Source organism: Anoplolepis gracilipes, chromosome 12 (genome assembly GCF_047496725.1).
Source record: "Anoplolepis gracilipes chromosome 12, ASM4749672v1, whole genome shotgun sequence".
Classification (NCBI taxonomy): domain Eukaryota; kingdom Metazoa; phylum Arthropoda; class Insecta; order Hymenoptera; family Formicidae; genus Anoplolepis; species Anoplolepis gracilipes.
This window is the reverse complement of record NC_132981.1, coordinates 7,310,366-7,333,949: the sequence shown is the minus strand read 5'-3', so window position 1 is coordinate 7,333,949 and position 23,584 is coordinate 7,310,366. Positions and strand designations below refer to the sequence as shown.

Genomic DNA, 23,584 nt, shown 5'->3' with positions numbered 1-23,584 from the left:
TGTATATGCGCATACACCAAAAACATATACATGTATACTTGTACACATACATAAATACATACATACAGAGACACGCGTGCTGCGGCTGCTGCCTCCATCCTTTGCCCGCGTCCTTAAGTCGCAGTTCTCAGATTCTATAACCCGACGACGTATGATTCAGACAGTATAATTCACATTATTTCGAGATTTTTACCGTCGCGTCGTTTAAACTCCGACAAGCGACCGCTCCTGACTTTTATCGAATCTCGTTACATTCTCCAGTTACAACAAAATTCGAAATGCGTTTTCTTTTTCTTTCTTCTTCTTTCTTCTTCGCTTTTCGATTCCCGTCACATAACTTTCCTCTCCTTTATCTTAACATCTAAGCAATTATATAATTTCTCCATTTTTCTTTTCATCCATACACTCTTTTATCTTCTCCTTTAATGCTCTCTTATTTGTTTCCTTGACTGATGTCCTAATGCCACCGCACACGTTCCTCCGCCCGGACAGACTTATCTCGCGGAGACTTACCAAACGATAGTCGACAATCATTGAAGAAACATACATTTAGAAACTTGTACGTGTTCTTTTCATTGAGGGCTATATAGGTATTAATTATTGTTACCGACATGTTTGCACAAGTCCCGTGCAGGCAATGGACAGAGGAGGTGGTGTTGGTTCTGGAGAAAGTAAGAGAGCAAGGTGTATCTATCGATTATTATCCTATCGTGTTCGCAATGCTTTTGCCTTTCGCAAGTGTACTACAAAACGCGATTTTGATATCGATCGACACGTAGGCATCGCGAATGCACACATGAAACATATCATCGAGCTAATCAACTAAACCCACCACTCCCAATAGGAACTGCAGTAAGGGACGTGGAATACAATTAATCAATTGGTGCTTCAAATTAATTAAACTATAGCTGTGTGCTCGTTTCTTCCCTTTTCGCGACAATAGAATCGTGATGCTTAAAAACAAAGTCTTAATCGACGAATCGAGACGTCGCAAAATTGATTGCATACTGTACTTTCGATCATTTCGATCATTTCGATCATTTCGAATCGCACATGTAGCGATATGACAATCTTAATAATTTACTTCAAATGTGATATCAGGAATAGTATTTATGGGTTGTAGATTTAAATTTTAAGATATCGTTTTAATTTTCATTCGCGAGTATTGACTTTCACACTTTTAAATATTTATGTACAACAAATTATTAAAGACAAGTTATCCGAAATTCTTTGCGTGTTGACTATCGATATGGGCATATCAAATCTATAGTTTTTTTACCCAATAATCTTATTAATTACATTATTAAAACAGAAATAATTTCAAATTCTTCTAAACTACTATATCCTTTATCAGAAAGAGACTAAATTTTAGATGGTGATTAACAACTGTGAACACGCGTATATTTTCTTTCTAAGAGCAAAGTACATTTAACTAAACTATTTATTTTAAGATGCCCCTCGAGAGTCTAATATAATTCTTAGCGGGACGAGGGCAGCAGTCGGGCCAAATTGGGATACTTACCGATGCAAAGCACCGTGGAAACAGCTTAGTGTTAGCAAGAATGTTTAAAAGAAAAAGTACACAGTGAAAGAAAACAAAAGTAGGAGCCGTAAGCGTAGATACCGAGCATAACATAAAGTAATGTATGTATATAATCATATATATTATACAAGAAAGACTACAAACAGACACGCGCATCTATATATAATAAAGATATGTATATTATATATACATATGCATATATGTGTAAGAAGATAATATTAGCCAACAGATAGAAGCTATATCGAATATAAGCTTAACGAGGAGAAGAAGGGAGCGAACGAATGCGGGGCATCTATAAATGCGTGCGCCCCGCGACATACTGTGTTAAATACCTTTAGCTGTAAGAAATAAGAAAACACATTAAAGCGTACTTGTAAAAGAAAATAGATGTTGTGGCTAGCCTGCTGGACCCCCTGTGCCCTTAAATATAGACACGTCTAATGTATGAAGCGATAACGAGAGAAACAGAGTGAGAAAGAGAGAGAATGCATGTACATGAAAGAAAGCGTGTGTAAGGGGAAAGAAGATTAATAGGGCGAGCATGCGAAGAAGGAAAGAAAAACGAAGAATATGCATATTTCGGTTATGAGAAATAAAAGGGATGAGAGGAAGAGAGAATGAGAGTGAGAGAGAAAGCGGAAATCGAGATTTAGTATGCTTCAGCGAGAAAGAGAGTGTTAACAAATAAAAATTAAAAAAAAAAAAAAACAAAGTACGATAATTATGATCGCGTCCGATTCATACAGAGATTACGACGTTCCTTCATTTTTCTCGTAGCTTTTCGTACAATTTGACGAAATATGCGTTACGGAGCCCTGTAGATATGCCCCTTCTCCCTATCCCGATGCGACACGCGGCATATCATTTACGATCGTTACGCTAAGAAGTTAGGTGCCTTTATCCACTTCTTTGTGTGTATGCATTTCGATAAAGAGAAGAACAACGAGAAAGCGCGGGAGAAACGGCGAGAACGCGTGAACACACAATCGGGGAAAAAAACAACAACATCAATAAAACACACATGCATTGTATATCACACGAACGAAATAGGCTTGAGGGAAGGGGCCGGTATGACATCCATCCATCCATCCATCGTGCTTCGTTCGATACTGTGCACATATTACAAAATCAGTCTCCGAAATGTAGGTTCAACGAAGGCAAGCGTCATAATCACGAAAACGACGAAAGGGGGAGGAGGGCGATCAAGCGCTCGTGACTTAAGTAAGATTCTTCCGCGATTAAACGTATGGCCCGCGGGGTCCTATGGCAGCCTCGTTGCATATTTAAGTTAAGGAGCTGGGAAACGCAGCTCAAGAGCAACACGCCGAGCGAAAGCTGTATAATGTATATGTAATTTGCAACACGCGCGCAGCGGCGCACGCACAAGCACAACAATACATAAACTATACATATACACAAATACACACGCGAGCACACACTCTCACACGTACGCATACACATACACACACTTACACATACACATACGCATGTAGAAAGAACGGGAGAGCGAGGACCGTGTACTACGCGCGCGGGCAGTAGAAACAGCCTTGTGTACACAGGCACAACGGAATGTGTACACTTGCAGAAACAATTTTCACACAATACACACGCAACACTACCGTGAGACGCCCTAGGATGTGCGTAAGAAAAAAAAAAAAGAACGTGTATGATATTATATATATACATAATATAGCATATAAAGTACACTATAAATAATGATGAATATAAATAAAAATATATATAAATACTATAAAAAAGTAAACAAAGTATAAATATGAAGGAAGTATATAAACGAAAATATAGGATAAAACACGCATAGGGCTTAAGAATACAAGATATTATTATGATGATGTATGGTTGGTTTATAATGTAAAATATATTATAGAAAATGTATATTATTGTTTTACTTTCCAGTTCATCCTGCACTACTTTGATAAAAATATTGTTTTAACAACCAAATATATGGATATAACAAGAATGCATATACATATATACTAATATTAAACTTTGAATTATCAGGAGAGAAATTAGACGACACCAAATTGACAAGATACAGAAATTAAAATACGAATAAGGTAAGTTTAGATATATGTCTTAATCTCTTTGCACCTTTATCATATTTATCCCATTAGCATTATATATATATATATATATATATATATATATATATATATATTTTTTATAAAATATATGTATTCGCAAAAATAAAAAATTTAACTCGATAATAATTTCAAATTTTCTCTTGCTCGTAGTTTTTGCGTGGCTAGAATAATTTCGAAGCAATAATCTTTCTCATCTGTTTACATGATGAAAACAAAGAGCATTTAACTTTAAGTACAAACAACGCATAACAATTAAACGTTTGTATTCAACGGTAATTAAACGTAAACATCGCTCGCATCGATAGTAGCCGCGAGATATAACGGCTGTATACGCTTGTTCGACCTGTTAAAAAAATAAGGGTTGCGCGCTGCAACGCAGGTAATTATACAAGCGCGGCGAATGTGAAAACGAACAGAAGGAAATACGCGCATCATGCGAAATATTAATTGAAAAAAATGGAATTATAACACACGATTGCGAAATATATTTAATCGTGAAAAAATATTTTTATTTATTAAAATTAATTAAAATTTTTGCAATAAATAAAAGATATAGTTCATAGATCACAATATGTTTAAATAGACAGAAACATTATTTAAAAAGTTTTGAAAGAAGCAAGGGATTATTCGATTACGAACGCGTAATAAGATAAATATAAATATGATATAATTTAAATATCGCGCATCTTACAATATATTTTTTTCAATTTTCTCTGTGTTTTTCAAGAATTTTCGACACACATAAATACGCCAAAAACGTTCTATTACGATTGTTTATATTGTTTAAATATGCTTCAACTTTTAAATGCCTCCTTCCCTATTTCTCTTTAATTACTGAATAATATGAGCAATGATACTTTAAGACACAAAATAAAATTGAAAATAAATAAATGAAGACCTCTCTAGCAAGGCTCATGCTGAGAGTCACGAATGTTACTGTGAATGGCACCCTTTGCGAGGCAGTCCCTCGTGCATTCGCGCACACCTGTGTACACGTCTCTGCGTAGATGGGAGATCGTATGTTGCGTATAACTGGTAGATACAGCCGCGCTTAATTGCGAGGCAGAGGTGCGGTGCCCGGTTATTTTAGTCTGGGCTGACATGACAGCCGAGGAAGTCCGAGCCCCGCGTGTGCAACAGCATCACAGTAATGCTCAACCACTCACGTGTCGCATTGCACACATCATTTTCTTGGCTGCACTAATTTTGTCACGCTGGGAAACGTCACTTCCTTTTCCCGTCGCAGAGAGAGAAAAAGAGAGAGAGAGAGAGAGAGAGAGAGAGAGAGAGAGAGAGAGAAAGATGAAAGAGTCATTTTCCCCTTCTCTCTCTCTTTCTTTACATTTTATATTTTTATATCACATGGAGTAATTTTATATTTGTTTAAAAAATTAATAACGATATATAATACACGCGATATATTATGTATATGTTGCATTCATATAATTATGCAGGCAATCGTTATGTGTTTGTATCTTGTATGTTCTATCAACTTATATAGTAACATTTTAAAATATAATAATTATATTTAGTCATTTGCCTTATGCAGCTATTCTATTTAATAATATGATCAGGATAATAATTATTTTTAAATTTTCATCTACGTAAATATCTATAATATTCTTATCATTAATAAATACTATTATAAAAATTACAATACATGACTGAACTCTTAAAAATGTACATCTACAAACAAAATAACGAATGCGATTCTTGCTGATTCCTAATATTAAAATTTGTATTCATAAATTATTTAAAAAATGCATAAATATATAACTTAAAAAAAAGTCTCACTAACTCTCTAACTTTGAAAAAACACTTTTAATTAAGAACAAGGATTTATTGGATTAAATAATGAAAAATAACAGTGATTACCAAACCCAAAGTTAATAAACACAAAATTTGGGAACCTCTATCATATATAGATACACGTTTACTAACCATATACGCACATACGATCTATCACATATCTTCACGCGCGTGATGTGTAGATACATGATCGTCTCCCCGTGTGGACGCACATACGAGATCTCCGTTAATACATCGAATACCCAACGGCCATACAAGAGAATAGCGTAGTATAAAGCATAAACTACAATTAGTGGTAATCCGCGTGACACGGGCATGGCACCCTTTGCGCATATTAGAGCATTAGCTGCCGACTCATACGAACGAACCGTACATCATTTCGGGACGTGCCCACGTCTACCGACAAAATCGTTAAATTTACGAAGAAACACGACTCACTCGATACACAGCGACTGAATATTATTCGCTCAATATGCGATCATGATGCCCGCACAATCGTATGCACCATTATTGTTAGCAAGACTTAGCAATAAAATTTCGTAAAAAAGTAGTAACCAAATATACTAAATAAAATTTTTATCTGCTAGCAGATTTTATTTTATTAAAAGTAAGTCGTTGAACGAAACTATTCTTATTTGCATTGCAACTTTGTGATTATTGATTGCTCTTAAATTGCGAAAACTATCATAGTTACATCAATTACAGTGATAAGATAGATCTAGGCTTATTTTATAGATGTATAGTTGATTAATGTGATTTTTCCCGTCGAGATATCTTTAGAATAAAGGCTCTGAATCCTATCATTTATCTGTATAGTCGAGGTACGGGAATTCAAGCATCGCAATTTTATGGTTTTGCGGAAATAGGAATGGACTACAGTCAAGAACCGAGAGAGGCAAAACGCGAAATCGTAAAAAAAGAGTATTGGACTATTCTGGAAAGATGCATTGTCTACAGAGTCTGTTTTAAGAGGATGCAAGATTTTAGAAATATACGTTTTTTATTTATGATTTTATGACGTAAAGCAAATTACTTAAAAGCTAACAATAACTGTATGAGGCTTTAATTAAAATCGAATTGTAACCACGTTTACACAATTTGCACTATTTATTTTACATATAATTATGCTTTATCCATCTCTATAAATATTGAAATTTTTATAAAATAAAATCATATATTCATATATGTATATAAGTAAAAAAAAGTGTAATTTTTACGATTTATTAATTCTTTTATAGCAAGAAGAAATTTAATCAATGCAAATATGTTATCAAGATAAATTACAGAATTAATTATTTCTGTTTGTCAACTTTATCTTTGTTTACTAATTTAACAATTCATGTAATTCTATGCATTTTATCGTTAAATTTTTTTTGTGCAAAAATAGCATTGGGAAATTAGAATCAATCAAATCATATATTTTTTTATATAAAACATATACCAGGAGAAGTTTGAAATGATCGACTTTACCCTGAACTGAATTTTGTAGCTAGGATAAAGTTTGATTTTACAAACTGGATTCAGAAACTGTATGTTACGTTCACGCTAGATAACCTGTTCCGTATCAACAGTCAGTTCCAGTTACTTTGTAGTAATTTGCCTAACAGATAGCTATGGCGCAACTTTTACTAGAGAATACAAATCAAGCGACCTGCATGAGTACCCATAGTTGGAAGTTTAAACTTAGATGACTATAGACACACTGGTTTGTGACGACATATCTTTCTCTTTTTGTGATGTCCACAAAAGTTTACATTATATAAATTTCACATTATTTCTGATTCTATGTTTATAATCCACTATTATAACACTTTAATAAACTTATTCTGCCTACTTTTTATGTTTAAAATTTAAGCTTTATAGCATTGAAGTAAATATATTAATAATGCTTATGTTATTCAATTTTATCATAATTTATTGAAAATATTGATTTGTACAATCATGTAGTAATTAATAAATAAGTATCTTAGAAATAAATATTTCATCGATAAAACATCATTTTATTCATCTCGTTTCGCGCGGAACATATATTAATCATAGCGTTGCTTACAATTTTTTTATAAAGTTTTTATAATTGCCTGAGTTAAAAACTGTATGTTAAAAACTCATATAAAACTGACCATATCGACATATGTTCGCAATTAAAACATCCGTCATTTAAAAATAGAAGAGGCAAAAATTAAAACAATTATTAACACACACAAACTTTTATTATTGTAAAACATGTGTATGTCTATATTACGAGTAGATATATAAATAGTCAGTTTTATATGGATTTTCAATATACATATAGGGAAATTTTTCAGACAATTATAATTCAGGCAAATATAAATTACTTTATAAAAGAGAGCAACACTATGATTAATGTATGTCTTGCGCACATAAAAAAATAAATAAAAACACTTCCATGATGTTTTATCGATGAATATAAAATATTTATTTCTAGGGTACTCATTTAGTAACTATTGCGTGATATTAATCGTTATACGTTTATCTTATCAGCGATAATTATCACAATTATCCTAGTGTATCTCGCTAACGATAGAAATAAACGATAATATTTTATGGCACTCCTTACGTGCCACTTAAGTCTAAAATTGATGCCTAAACCGAACAAAGAAAATGTGATGCGGAGAATTCCAATTCCTTCATTTCAATCAACAGAAAAGTTTAGAGCAACAGCCTCAGAACGGAGCAAATGTGGTTCGCAGAATTGGCCTCATCGGTCACTAGAGAAGCGTGGAACAGCGTAGTTCCCTCTGCCATTCTCATTTGCGGTTGTCGGTCCACTGCCATTCCACCACCCTCACAACCGCTTTCGTCCTTTACACCTTCGTATATTTCGTTCTAGCAACATCACGTTACATTGTAAGTCTTCTCCGAACGGCCGTAAGATGCATAGTGATTGATTGTTTGGTGCTTTGGTAGCATACCGAAACTATTGAAAGCGGTCGGACCGGGTGTTGGAATCTAGTAATTCTCGACTCTCACGCAATGTTCTGATTAGACCTCATGTTATTATAATAGATGATGTAATTATATTAAAAAATTCAGCGTTTGTGTCCAACATTTTATATCTCTGATCAATCAATTCGATATTATCAAATGTCTTTTAATGTTATTTTTAATTAGTATATATACAGCATAAATAAATATGTAAATATGATATTCTTCCAAATGAATAAATTGTTAGAACTATGTAAAAAAAATTCCGTGTTTATGTCCAGCTAGATTTTAAATTAATAATATCATTAAATATCTTCTACTTTCATTTAGTAGGTACATATATATCATAAATATTCTTTTAATGAATAAATTATTTACAAAAATAAATTCGTGTGTAGATTATTAATTTTTTTGTTTTTCATATATTTCATTTTTGATTCTCTATACTATCCGCTTCTACAAACGGATAGAGAAAAAATTATACATATATATGCGCGAATATGATTATGATTTACTGATGATAAAATATCTCATTTGTAATTAAAAATTCAGCATACTTAAATCTTTGTACGACAAGTAGGAAAGGGAATTATTATTATAAATATATTTATATACATATATATATATTTCAAAGAAAAAATATAAATCTGAAAAATGGTATTATGTTGTAATAAAAAATTTGCAATCTTTTAAATTATAATATCTCTCTCTAAAATATTAATGTACCATATATATAATTTTACTATATTTTTGTTACACACATATTAACTCCTATAACAATAATAAATATACAGTAATGAAACGTACTAAATTTCTCTTTTATTCATGTGCAAAAACTATAGTGTTCAATGTATTATATAGCGCGTAGCTTCTCAAACTTGAAAACCCAGACAAGGGTCAATGTGTGCCATTATGAAAAGCTACCTAAATCTCCCTTGAGGAGCTTTCTCGTTCCAAAGAGAAACGTGAGCGTAAGTACCATCATTAGTAAAATAGACAAGAAAATGTTGGAAAGTAATTCGCACAATTATGTTATTAGTCCATATGAGAATACATGAAGAATCTGAGAATTTAATTTTAATTGATAATTAACTGTAATTTATTAATTTTATATATTTATATCTGTCATAGCTTTTTTAAATATATACTTTAATGTACATTTTACCAAAAAATATATTTTCATCAAAAATTAACTCTTGATAAAATCAATATGATTTAGTAAAAGAAAACAAAATTGTCTTTTATGCTTTATAATAAAAATAAAAATATATCTATTTTATATTTTATATATTTTATATAATATTTAATTATTTGTATGTATTCAAGATATTTCTCAATAATAAGTGATAAAAAAATGGATTGCAATTATATTTTTTACAGTTGTAATCGTATCAAAATTATGTGTGTAACAAAAATAATCAAATATAATTAGCATCAATTTTATGATGCGCCATACTAAAAATTCACTGATTAAAGTTTGCCAATGTTTTATGCGCATTTTAAGCGCAAGATAAAAGTAATATTCTACTTACCAATCGAAGCCTCGATGATGGCACTTTCAGCAAAGCAAATTGTTAAATCTTGTACTATCAGAAGTCCATTTGTGCTGGTTCTGAAGACGAAAATTAATGATGTTGCTACTCAGCGGCAATGTTGGATCGATTCTCTTTTTCCCGCGTCGATGCAGCGAGCGCGGCATCAGTACAACAACCTAATTGAAATAAAGAAAAATCCATTTAGTTTCTGTTTACTCCTCCATTTCCGAAGATTACTTTACATAGTATATAAAAAAAAACCTAAAATACAAAATAATTAATATTAATTTGTCCACTTACTCTAATCAGTTTATTAAAGCGTCTTCTTTAACCGCAGACCGCCAAAATACGTTGCACGCACGTAACTGTGAATGCAGTTGTACATTCTCTGCCGCGCATGCGCAAAGTTCAGATCAGAACGTCAATGGTCGTGCGATTATTGGCTTTACTGAACGAGACAATTTCAAGCGGTGCGTACGTAGCGAAGTAGTATTTATAACCTTAACAAAGAGAAAAAGAGAGGTTATATTGTAAAAATATAAATCTTTTTTATATACATTTGTATATTGTGACTATTGTTTGCATTTAGTAAATGAAACAATATTAGAGAAATGTCTTATAACCTAACGAGGAAAGAAATAGACGAAATAAAGCCCCAGATCGAGAAAGCGGTTCATAAATTTCTTGGCTTCAGTGAACCAGCAATTGTAACTACTGCTATCAATTGTATCTCTTCTGGCTATGACAAGCGTAAAACAGCAGGTTAGTAATAGAGAATAAAATATCAATCTACATCCTTTACAATTTTTAACATTAGTATTTGAAATAAATAATTTATGTATTGCTATATGTATTACTATATTATATATATGTATATAGCAAAAAATATATATATATAATTTTATATATGTGCTCTCTCTTTAAATTTTCTAGATAAGTTATCAGCCTTGTTAGAAGACAAAAAAGCTTCCAAGTTGACAGAAAAAATATTTACAATTTACGATGACACTAAAGCAGCTCAGAAGAACAAGAAGCGACCGCATTCTGAAGATAAAGATAAAGACAAAGATGCAAAGAAATCAAGATTTAAAGATGACGAAGCAAAAAATGAGAAAACTGTGGAAACTCAGCTTTCTGCAGACAAGGTATTAAAGTATTAATTTTACTTATTAAAATATTTTAAATGTTATTATAATTTCACACACATATTTTTTGTATATATTCTTAGATACGACAAATGATGGCTAATGCGCAAAAAGAAATAGAAGAACGGAAGAGAGCTTTAAAGGCAATAAAGCAGGAGGATGTTGCTGCAAAGCCATTATTTAAAGGACGAGATGCATTACCCACTGTAGGAAGCATGTATAATCAAGGCCTATTGAGTAAAACAGATTCAGATAAAGCACGAAAAATAGCTGCATTGCAAGCACAGATCAGAAATAAATTAAGTTCGGGATTACTTGCTAATATTAATGTGCCAGACAAACCAACTCCTTTAATCTTGGATGAATCTGGTAGAACTGTAGACATAACAGGCAAAGAAGTACAACTGACTCAAGTAGTACCTACATTAAAAGCTAATATACGTGCAAAGAAAAGAGAAGAATTTAAAGCTCAGTTACAAGAATCAAAAGGTCCAGAGGAAATACAAGATACTCAGTTTTTTGATGGCAGAATAGGAGTAAAACCAGCGATGCGTGGTAAACGTGCATTGAAGTTTCACGAACCAGGGAAATTTCAGCAATTGGCAGAGAGAATACGCATGAAGACACAATTAGAAAAATTGCAAAATGAAATCAGTCAAATAGCTAGAAAAACAGGAATTAGTTCAGCAACTAAATTAGCTTTAATTGCACCTAAAACTGAAGCTCTTTCCGAAGATGTGCCTAATGTAGAATGGTGGGATTCTGTAATATTAACTAGTGGATATCCTAATGAGAATGAGCCCACGACAATCAAAAATTCAGCAATTACAAATTTAGTGGAACATCCAGCACAAATGCGGCCTCCAAGTATGTTCATTTTACTTTTATTTTTTTCGATATTTTTTTATACCATATAATTAACATTGTTTTTGATATTTCTTACAGCGGATCCTTTGAAACCAATATACATGCCTGTATTTCTTACAAAAAAGGAACGTAAGAAACTAAGAAGGCAAAATAGGCGAGAAACATGGAAAGAAGAGCAGGAAAAAATTCGATTGGGTCTAGAACCACCACCGGAGCCAAAATTGCGAATCTCTAATCTCATGCGAGTTTTAGGGACCGAAGCTGTGCAAGATCCTACGAAAATAGAAGCTCATGTTCGACAGCAGATGGCTAAGAGATTAAAGGCTCATGAGGATGCGAATGCAGCACGCCGACTCACTGCTGATCAACGTCGTGAAAAAAAGGCGAGAAAACTTAAGGAAGATACTAGCCTTGGCGTATATGTCGCTGTTTATAGGTAAATATACTTATAATTTTATTGCATTTTGCATATATATATATATATATATATATATATATATATATATATAATTGATTTATATAACATAAGATAAACATATCTTTACAGAATACGTGATCTTGTTAACAATGCCTCAAAGAAATTCAAAGTGGAGACTAATGCGAAACAGCTCTATCTTACTGGTTGCGTAATGTTGTTCCGAGATTGTAATGTTGTTGTAGTAGAAGGTGGAGCAAAACAACAAGCTAAGTATAAACAACTGATGATGCATCGTATTAAGTGGGAAGAAGATATAGTAAAGGATAATGATGGGAATGATGTACCGAACAGATGTGTTCTTGTTTGGGAAGGTACAAGTAAGCAGCGACATTTCGGAGAAATTAAGTTTAAAGTGTGCCCAATTGAAAAGATGGCTCGAGAACACTTCAAAAAGCATCAAGTGGAGCATTATTGGGATTTAGCCTATAGTGGGGCAGTTCTTGATAACACAGATGAAGTACGCTCTTAAAATATAATATTGTAAATTAAATTACTCTTGTAAATTAATACATAAGAAATCTAATCTAAATCTAATATGCAGATCAAATAAATATATAAGTTCTGTACTTAATAAAATTATTAAGCTCTGAACTATATATATAAAATTATGATGAAAGATGTAATCATAACGAATTGAACATAAATAAAAGTTTATTGCTTCTGAAAATCTATTTCTATTTGCAATAGTTCAGTATGATCTAATATCTACATTCGTAATAACAATGCAATAAAACGATCTTAGTAACTACTTTCATATGCTATATTTTACTGTTAAATTATACTATTATATGTGTGTGTATTTTTTATTTATTTTTAATTTTCAATGTAGGTAAACCTTGAAAAAAATTTTACTAGAAGCAGATAATAATGCGTTTCGTTTCGTCCCACGCGTGACATACTCTTACGATTTATTACTGATGATGATCTTGTTGACACAAGAAACAGAGAAAGTAATAGGTGGAGAATTATTTGAATGAATCACAAATGATATCTTACGGAATTTTAATCTGCAAATGACATTGTAGTCAAGTCTATCAAGCGCATTAATTAACAAGCGCTGCGATGCTTATTGTTAAAGCATTATACAAATGAATCTACGCATACCGCATATTGCAAGTGCGAAGGTGCGAACGAAGTGTATATTAGACCTTGAAACAGCACCGCGATTTCCAATAACGTAACCATAGGAAAGGTGAACCTTAGTCTCGCTAACATTAATCCGGCAGCTGCAGCCGGTGCAATGATGTACTTTTACTAGCTGCGTATGTACATGTTATACTTCGATGCATCGTGCACCATTGATACCATGCGTTGCTGCGATCCTGGCTGGACCCCACTCCAGGGTAGGCCGTATAGGGTATAGGGTAGACTCGAGTTTTACTTTCGTTCGCTCTCAGTTCAAGATTACCTCTGTGCGTTCTCGCGCGCATCGCTCTCGCGCGTGCGACTCTTATGAAATCGTTCCAGGCAGATGAATGCCATCACGTATTAACTACGAGATCCTTATGTTGCGAAGATAACACACACATTATCTCCATAAAAATGTTGATTCCTGCTAGAAGCATCGCCACAGGTGGCTTGCTCATTTTTGTGTCGCTGTAAGTACTTTATCATATTCTATATCCTTAGCGAATACAACTAATGCTATTTATTTAAATTTGTATTGATTTGATGTAAAATGGCAAATTAATGATTTAATAATAATATTTGTTAGGTCAAAAATGTAATTTTTTGCATATACTTCAGCAAATAATATGTGTGTAACAAAATTATAATTAAAAATTTATAATTTAAATGAAATTTATTTTATTTCCTGATATGAATATGCAAAGACTTACATTTAATTATTAATTGAAACAAAATACATTTTAATGTATTTTGTTTATAATCAATTAATTATTAATAATTAGATAATAGATAACTAAAATAAAATAATATAAATCAAAATAAAATAATTCATAGTTACTAATAATAGATAATTAAGAACAGATAACTTAGAACTATAAAGAAAGAAATATATTCTTTAAAATTTGAATAATTTTGTTAAAATAATTATGTAAGCAATAAAAAGAGCGAGAATCGAAAATTAAGATGATTCAAAATAATACAAAAAATTTTTAATTTAGTCATAAATATTCATATCTCTCTTGTTCTGATTTATATATATATATATATATATATATATAACATATATATATATATATATATATATATATATATATATATATATATATATATATATGCTTCACAACCGATCGATAATAGCTCTTTTTACTATTTGTTTAAAAAAAACGTTTTATGGGATAACATATAAAGTATGGAAAAGTAATTTTTCCACGCTCAAAAACAATACTTACATAACTGAATTTTCCTAGCACAAGTTTCGCAAGATTATTACTGTTTCAAAACCAAGGGTTGATTAAGCGCGGGATGTTACATATCGAGTAATTAGATCATACGTTCTATCCCAACGATCGTAAACAGTGAAACGGCAACGTTATGAAACTTTGCAAATGTGAATGTCTTGGCGTCTTTGATCTTATGTCTTGGTATAACGATTTGTATTCACGAAGTCTCAGACACGTTTCTCTTAGCTCATTATTTCATCAAAGGTTAACGATGATTATGTTGTACAGTACTGTTCGAATCTGCAATCGATGCGCAATGTCATCGTGTGGGCGGCACAAAACTAATTGTTTTATAATTATTGTAATCAATTGCATAGCTGTACTATGTCGGTAGAGCTTTACATTGCATCGTTCTACTTTTATTCTGTATGCAATACAATATATCTAGATTACTAGAAATTTTATATAATTATCTGATAATAGTATATTATTTTGAAGTAATTATGTACGGCTGAAAATTAAGAACATTAATCACGATTTTCACGTTCTAAGGAAATGAGAGTGTACGTGATATTAATCAAAACTTACCATGTAATTTTTCAGTCACAATTAGTATAGTTTGACTTAACACTAACGAATACTAAAAATAATATTTTCGATATTTTCAATGTTTATTAAATCAAAATAAAGATTTTGGTAAATTAATCTTCAAACTTATTAGCTTATTAGCATAAAAGAATAAGAAATTTTTTAATCTGATTTCACATATAAACTTTAAATTTCAATAATTCAAAATTTGAATAATAAGTGAAAAGTAATGTATTTAATGATTTCTCTTTTTTTCTGTTTTTATGTATATATGACTAATTATTATGAAAAAAATAAATATACATACCATATTGTAACGCAATGTAAATGTACGTAATTTACCTTGTCGCTTCTATCGATTCTTCAATCACCGCAAATCTTCCTTATGCTCGTAAAATGCATACTCGTGTTCCAACAACATCAAAGTTCCGGGTCGATAAGGAGATTAACGTTGCAGAGATAATCGGTTGATCGATCCGCGTGCGCCAAAGTGATTGTTTCCATCGATTCACGCGAACGCTAATCATGGGAATAAAGAAGATTACGTAAAGCAACTTGTAAAAGAACCAGGAAAGATCTTAAATGTCAGCGCTCCATTCGACCTCCTGCTGAGGTCGTTTGGATCTATTTCGACCTTATGCTACATCGTAAAAAATAACATTGTCCCAGTCAAGAACCGATAGATGCCCGAATTGATGAATGAATTAGTTATGGTAAACGCAACTAACAATAAGAACAATAATATAGCAAGGCGAAACGCCGAATCGAATAGACAAGGTCTGTTGTAATTTATTGCTGTGATAAGTTACGAAATGACGTGTTTATATTCTATTCAATATCAGTTTTAATGTCACGTAGTATGATCGCGAATTATGCAAAATATCTCTTGCTCCTAAATCTCCTCCTACTGTACATAACTTGGCTATATTATGTATACATTTAATCTTATTAATTTTATTGAAATCTATATATCTATAACATAATTAAAACATATAAAAAAAAAACGAAAGAATATTAATAATATAACGAAGTATGTAATATTTTACTGGGAAGATAAATCAAGTCTGATTTATAATCTAGGTCATTAGACATCAATATAACGTGGCCTTAATATTTTGCAACAGATAATGTAACAAAGATGCTGTTGTTGACATTCATAAATGTTGCAATGCGGATACACAAGCGCACGATCGTCTTTACCGTGTACAACCCTATAATTATGTTTTTAATGATTGTATCGCATCATTGCTAAATTAGATAATACTGCAATCATTGAATCTGCATAACGATTATTGGGTAACAATGCAGCTATACTATACGGGACATAAATGCATTCACACAAGAGCGCATCTCGATTCGAAAGCGTTCACCGCGACGGCACTCGTCGGCACTAAGCTATGCACGGATAAGTGGGTGTTTTCTATCTTTAGATTCTTCTCCGATTCACAGACTCCTCGCTCTAATGACACGTGCCGGAGCTACGACCTTGCCACCCAGGATGCTGCAGGATCTAGGTAAGCGTACAAACCTCTCTATGGAGAGGTACAGCCAGGCGGAACGGACGATCATGAACTCGCAGACGCATCTCAGCCGAGACTCGCCATCCTGGTTTCTTGGCGCATCTCACGAGATGACCGAGGGTGCTCAAAATCTCTCGAGAAAAGCCTTGCGGATCGAGACGATGGCAATGATGCTCGTAGAGGCGTTTAATATGTCATCGGAACAGGCGACCTTCTTACTGCCAACGGTGACAGCCAGCCTCTGTCCTGACTCGCCCAGCTTCTTACGAATGATATCCGAGTGTAAGAAGATGGATGTCCGTTACAGAACGCACACGGGTCGATGCAACAACCCGTTGCATCCGACTTGGGGTGCAGCGCTGGAGGCTTACGTGAGATTTCTACCACCAGAGTACGAGGATGGTGTTTCCCTGCCTCGCATAAAGCTACCAAGTGCGAGGGAAGTCTCCTTGAAAATACATTCTGGCGGATTGGATGTTAAGCATCCTCATTTAATGGCACTCACCGCGCTTTTTGGTCAATTCCTCGCTCATGATTTAGCACATACGCCCAGAATGGATTTGCCGGACGGCACTAAACTCAAGTGTTGCAATGTTGATTATGAGAATTTTCATCCAGAGTGCTTCCCGATCCGCGCAGAGTACCCGGTCGGTTGTATGGAATATTCGAGATCGGCAACGCATCCAGGAAATTCGTTACATGTAATTAAATAAAATTTCTTATATTTGAGAAATCTCTTAAAAATATCAATCTCTCTGCGATTTATTCACGTTATTATGCAAAAACTTTATTTTTAGTATCTTTTAAAATATATACAAAAGTTGTCATTATAAATTAAAAGAGCTAATAGTATTTTACTGAAAATATATAAATTAGCTATTCAAAAGCCAAATATAAATATTCTTTACCGTAAAGCTAGTAAACGCAAAAATAGAACAGTGAGAGCTAAATACATTCTGAAATTTATCTTATTTCAAATAGAAATTAATTTTCAAAAAAATATAATCTTTAATTTTTATGAAGAAATAGCATTTTATTTTCAAAATCTTGACTGTTAATGTTAATAGAATATTAATAGTATCTCATACATTTTAGAATTTCTGATATATTTCAAATAAAGATTTGACAATTAAATCACAGAAAAGTTTCATACGTAGATATCATTTAATTCAGGGTTGCAAGTTGGGTTCGCGACAACAGACCAACCAGGCATCTTCCTATTTGGATCTATCGCCGCTTTACGGTAGTTCCGAAGAGACGGCTAAGGCTCTACGATCAGGCAAAGGCGGTTTGTTAAATACACAAAGGAAGAATTTGCCAATGGCTTCGCCAAGATACGACAGTTGTCGAAGCGCAAGTAAATCATTCCCGTGTTTCTTTAGCGGTGATTCCAGAGTAAACGAGAATCCTGGTCTTACTTTGATGCACGTGTTATTCTTACGGGAGCATAACCGAATAGCTACAAAACTTGAACAATTGAATCCTCACTGGGACGACGAAAGACTATATCAGGAAGCAAGAAGGATTGTTATTGCCGAGCTGCAGCATATAACTTATAACGAATTTCTGCCTGTCATTTTCGGAGAGCGTGCCCTTGACAAGTACGTAATGTTTTCTAAATTATATTTTTTATTTATAAAAAACGCGAACAGAATTCTTTAAAAATTATTGTAAATAACAGTCAATATAATATTTATTTGAACGTTTAGAGCAAAGCTAAAAAATATATATTAATTACTAGCTCGATGTACTTTATCCTTGTATATCTGAGAGCTATGTTAGAATCGTACTTCTCGATAATTGTAATAGCTTGATGCAATAATTTTATGAAGAAATCTATCATTTCTAATATCTAATATATTATTATTTTATAAATTGAACACTTACACTCTGATGACTCTATTTAATCTAACATAGCTTTTTCTAAAAAAAAAAAAAAAAAAAAAAAAAAAAACCATTATTGCAAGAACCAATTGCAACAGCTGATACGTACGATGGAAAATAATCAAATGTTAATATGTGAAAGTATGATTTCATTATTAACATATGTTTGTATTAAGGTATATTTTGTTATAGCATATGAAATTCTTATAATGAATTATCTTCCCTATTGTTTAAAATTTTTCATATGTCTATACATACTATTAATTATTATTTCTTAATTCATTCAGATTAATACCTTTGTCAAATTAATTTACCATGACCATTACCATGATTGCAATTCTTAATCGATTAAGCTTTACTGATAAGAGTTGCGTATCCTGAAAACTTAATTATATTTAGTCGAGAAAAAATGCTTTTCACAAACGACGCCGAATTCTACGATGTATCATACAAGAGACATGACGCAACGAAATTACATCACGTTACATCGACCCCCACAGTTTTCAAGACGCAACTCCCATCCATATACGGTATCATGTTCGTTATCTTTCGTTTTGTTACGTGTGCGAAGATTCAACTTACGCTTGACACAGCGGGGTTTCTTCCGCGACTATGACAACCGCGTGGATGCGACGCTTTCAAACTCGGCGGCATCGGCCGGGCTCTCCTTTGTCGCCGCGTTGACACCGAAAACCTTGGACTTGGTTGACTCACGATCATCACTCAAGTCCGGCGAAAGATCCTTACTATCGGCCTTTTATTCGCCGCAGGAATTCTACGAGGCTGGCGCGATCGATCGACTGATTGTCGGAGCTACAGGTCAGTTGAAATTACTTGACATCAAAACATCAGTGTGACCTGAAATTTTATTGCGTAATGAAATATAAAACAGAATATAAAAATTAAATTGAGGAAATAGTTACATATTCTAACTGAATATTTGTAAAAATGCTAATAGAAAATTTTATAGAATATTTTTGTATGTTTAATTTATCGCGCGTTTATAAGCGATAATGAATATAGAGAATTTGAAATAAGAAGAGTCACACGGTAGATTCACTTTTTAAAGATCGTCTTATTATGATAACATTTAAGATTTCAACCTTCGTGTTTCATTTATAAATTATTCATAAAATTTTATTTTTAAATTAGAATTATATCCATTTTATTCTTTAAATTTAAATATTCTATTTTTACGTAACATATACCGTCAAATAATAAATGTCATTCAAATTACGTATCAAGAAGGTTGCACAATATCAAGTTAGCTGCGTTTCTTTCTAAAATAAAAATAAACGCATTACCTGTCACACGTTCAAGAATATTTTAAAAAATTAAGAAAATTTTTTTGAGTAAAGGCAAAAATGCATTCCATTATAGTGAAATATATTTGAATCAAACGGGGATTATCGTTGCATTACAGTCTATAACGATAGGAATATTGTTGCCTCAAATAAATCATCTATGATTACTATTGTCATACATCGCGTGCAAGCACGTTTCTCTAATTAGCATAAAATTGACTTGACTTTTTATTGAACATTCCTACCTTTCACTTTTTCTCGAAACAATAACGTTAAGCTTTGAGAATATAATGAAGAAAATATCCTGTAAAAGAGGGAAATTTTTGTATAACAATTCGTATTGTTTTTCTTAGAATATTATTATATAATTAGATTGTCAAAAAAGTTACGATATTTTATCTTAAAATCGAGGTCAGACATCATCTAACGAAAGTGCGTTGTGTAAGCAAAGACTGTGCGAATCTTCGACACGACGATTTTAAAAAAAGTTCACAGAATATATACTTCCATCTTCGCACGAACAATAGCACGCGCAAACTTTTTAATTACATAGCGGAAAAGAGTGTAACACATCAGTGAAAGGCACATTGCAATCACAATGACGCCTTTTACGAAATTTTTACGAGCGCGCGTGATTCAAGAAATTCGTACGTAAAAAGTTAATATTAAATTTTTTTTGTACATATCTTAGACCTCTGCCAATCACCATTTGGGAACAATTGGAAGTAAAAAGAAAAGAAAAGAAAGTTTGGTTTACTGCTTCAGATTTTATACCTTGCAAAACTATTTCGTAGAACGATTCCATTCTTATAGGTTCTAAAATTTTTTTAGTACTGACATACTTTTCTTGAAGCTGCTACATGAAAGAAAGAAAGAGAAAGAGAAAAAGAATGTTATAACTTTCATAAATTATAATATTTAAAAATTTTAAATTTTACACATTTATTATTAAATTTACTAAGATCTATTATCACACGATAACACATTGTCCCATGAGAACTTGGTTTTAATGACGATCTAGGATGCAAGATTTAATTTCCGCGACAGCGGGACATTCTAGGAAGCCTCTGCCTCCGGGCTTGAACGAAATACTCTTGGACCGATACTTCCACGATGGGAAAACCAATGATGTAGCGGTGGACTATGCTGCGCAAATTATACAACAGGGAAGAGATCACGGTTTGCCGTCCTATATGAAATGGCGAAGCTTCTGTGATTTGCCGAATCTCATTGATTTTTACGATCTTAAAGACACGATGGCTAAAGATACTATCGAGAGACTTCGAATAGTCTACAAGTAAGATGAAATATAGGGTGAGATATAATAATACAGATTACCATATTTTTTGAATTTGCACATCTTTACGATTGCGATTAAAAATGAATCAATTATGAAATTGTATAACATAATTTTTTATGACATATTATTCTGAAGCGATCTTTATATATAGAATATTTTACAAATTTTCGTATATCTCAATAATCTATATCTATTTAATTTATAGAAGTGTACAGGATATAGATCTAGTAACTGGAGCACTTTCAGAAGCACCGATACTTGATTCTGTTCTCGGACCGACATTTCTTTGCTTATTAGGGCGAACATTTCGGAATATCCGTTTAGGTAAATGTATCTTAATTTTAATTTATTATGCATTTTGTATACTGCAAACTGAAAATTTTTAGTCAATTTAAAATTTTATCATCTCACAATTCCTTTATGCAGGTGATAGATACTGGTATGAAAATAGAAATACTCCTGGTTCATTTACGATAAAACAGTTGGAAGAAATAAGAAAAAATACAATGGCACAAATTTTATGTCATAATGGTGATAGACTACGATGGATGCAACCGAGAGCTTTCATCCTAAAAGATCCTTTCTTGTAACTATTATCAATTTTTAAATATCGTAAATTTTTTAGGAAGTTTATAAACTGATTACGATACAAAGATAATAATACAATTGATTCTAGTGACACATTCTAAGCATAATATTTAAATATTTTTTTTTTTCGTTTCAGGAATGATATGACAAATTGTACAGTCCATATAAAAAAAGCTATGGATTTCGCACCTTGGAAGGAAAGGATAAATACGATTTAAATTCACATTGAATTTCAACTTGCTCATATTAAACAATATTGTTCCTGACATTAGAGATTGTTTGATTAAAATTAGCGATATTTGTTATTATTTTTATATTTAAAAATTGTTATATCACAAGAAAATTATAATTATTACATATTATATAATTATTAAATATTGTTAAATTAAATTTAAAAATTTGAATTTGGCTTTCTGTAAATTGTTTGTGATAATCAATTAGAAAAAAATTACATTTCTAATTTAATTTCAAATCTAATTAGATAAAGATTTCATTAACAGTAAGTAAAGTTTTGCTAAAGAAGGAATATATGTATGTATAGTGTGTGTAATTAGAGATATAAAAAAATTGTTTATAATATATATCATCGCGATATGTTGATAGCAATTTAATTAAGTTTATTAATGTGTATTGATAGATTTAATATCTCACGTCAACAAAAAAAGGAAATAATTCATAATGATCTCCATTTCAATTTTAATATGCACATTTGTTAATACACATTTTGTTGTATTGCTCGTTATAATTTTATGAAGAACTATCATTGTTATTGCAATTTCGATTAAATAATATAACGAATAATGTAAATAATTCAGAAGAGCAAATAGTTTATATCGATTAAATCGAGCATTTTTGTATAATATATGCTAATATTTCGGTTGAAGAAGTTAGTCTTAAAAAAACTTTAATTTATTCTAACTTCAATGTGTATGTATATCGTGTTATCATCCCTCTCTCTCTCTCTCTCTCACCAAATAAAATTACAATTTAACGTAACATAACTTATGATATAATTTAACAATACAATGAATGTTATATTTTATAATTATGCAATTTTCTTTCATATTGAAGGAAAAAAAAATTAGAATTGCTATTTTTTTAAATATAGGATGTGGATTAATTTTGCCTGATTTTTTTCTCCTTATATTCATTAATTAAAAGTGTTTATACTGAGAAATATACTTACAGAATATTATTGGAGAGATAATATTATATTCTATCCCGGCGAATGAGTATTCACTTTCATATATATATATATATATATATATATATATATTATTTGCAGCAATTTTATTGTTTGATTACATCAGCGTTCGACACTAGAGACCTGTATATGTACCGTTTCAAAATCCGGAAACTCTTGTATACCTACATTGATAAGTTAAGTTAGAGTCCCGGCTGTTGGATACTTTTTTATTTTTTCGACTTACCTCGCAAGACCTTAATGTAGCACTTCCCAAGGCCATCGTAGAATATTCGCGTTGTTTCGAAGAAAAATTACGTCTTACTTTAATAATGACACTGATGCGTAATCTCTTTCGCTAGAACATTCCGGATGTTACGCGAGTCACGAGAGACTGGATGACGCGGATGTCTGTACGCGATTGCTATTGGCGCGACGCCTAGA

The 23,584-nt window shown here is 32.1% G+C and overlaps 2 protein-coding genes and 2 long non-coding RNA genes across 7 annotated transcripts in view; 2 read left to right on the top strand and 2 right to left on the bottom strand.

Annotated features, from left to right (window-relative positions):
- The window catches only part of LOC140672173 (uncharacterized), a 166,678-nt gene extending 149,701 nt beyond the window's left edge, over positions 1–16,977 (bottom strand). Inside the window, exons 1-6 of one of the 3 annotated variants that reach the window (XR_012047843.1) lie at positions 16,890–16,977; positions 15,704–15,880; positions 14,783–15,073; positions 10,236–10,435; positions 9,933–10,111; positions 6,777–8,301 (exon numbers count right to left, since the gene is read on the bottom strand). This is a non-coding gene — a long non-coding RNA (uncharacterized lncRNA). Of the gene's footprint in view, positions 1–6,776; positions 8,302–9,932; positions 10,112–10,235; positions 10,436–14,782; positions 15,074–15,703; positions 15,881–16,889 lie in introns of those variants that run through there. The other 2 variants (XR_012047842.1, XR_012047844.1) reach the window with 2 other exon arrangements.
- Positions 10,532–12,962, top strand: Prp3 (pre-mRNA processing factor 3). The gene is made up of 5 exons (XM_072904060.1): positions 10,532–10,697; positions 10,869–11,080; positions 11,164–11,947; positions 12,026–12,383; positions 12,495–12,962. Exons 1-5 carry the CDS (start codon positions 10,547–10,549, stop codon positions 12,892–12,894), a joined length of 1,905 nt encoding a protein of 634 aa, XP_072760161.1. The 5' UTR covers positions 10,532–10,546; the 3' UTR covers positions 12,895–12,962.
- Positions 13,139–22,268, top strand: LOC140672163 (salivary peroxidase/catechol oxidase). 2 transcript variants are annotated; one of them, XM_072904056.1, is made up of 8 exons: positions 13,142–14,023; positions 16,811–17,582; positions 18,055–18,482; positions 19,337–19,584; positions 21,117–21,366; positions 21,575–21,693; positions 21,796–21,955; positions 22,094–22,268. In XM_072904056.1, exons 1-8 carry the CDS (start codon positions 13,878–13,880, stop codon positions 22,173–22,175), a joined length of 2,205 nt encoding a protein of 734 aa, XP_072760157.1. In that variant the 5' UTR covers positions 13,142–13,877; the 3' UTR covers positions 22,176–22,268. The 2 variants fall into 2 exon arrangements, with proteins under 2 accessions (XP_072760158.1, XP_072760157.1); XM_072904057.1 differs by lacking the exons at positions 21,796–21,955; positions 22,094–22,268 and having other exon boundaries at positions 13,139–14,023; positions 21,117–21,383; positions 21,575–21,695.
- LOC140672174 (uncharacterized) lies at positions 19,501–23,542 on the bottom strand. The gene is made up of 3 exons (XR_012047845.1): positions 23,388–23,542; positions 23,144–23,325; positions 19,501–19,623 (listed from the first exon to the last, which is right to left on the bottom strand). It is a non-coding gene; the product is annotated as an uncharacterized lncRNA (long non-coding RNA).
- Between the last annotated feature and the right edge of the window lie 42 nt (positions 23,543–23,584).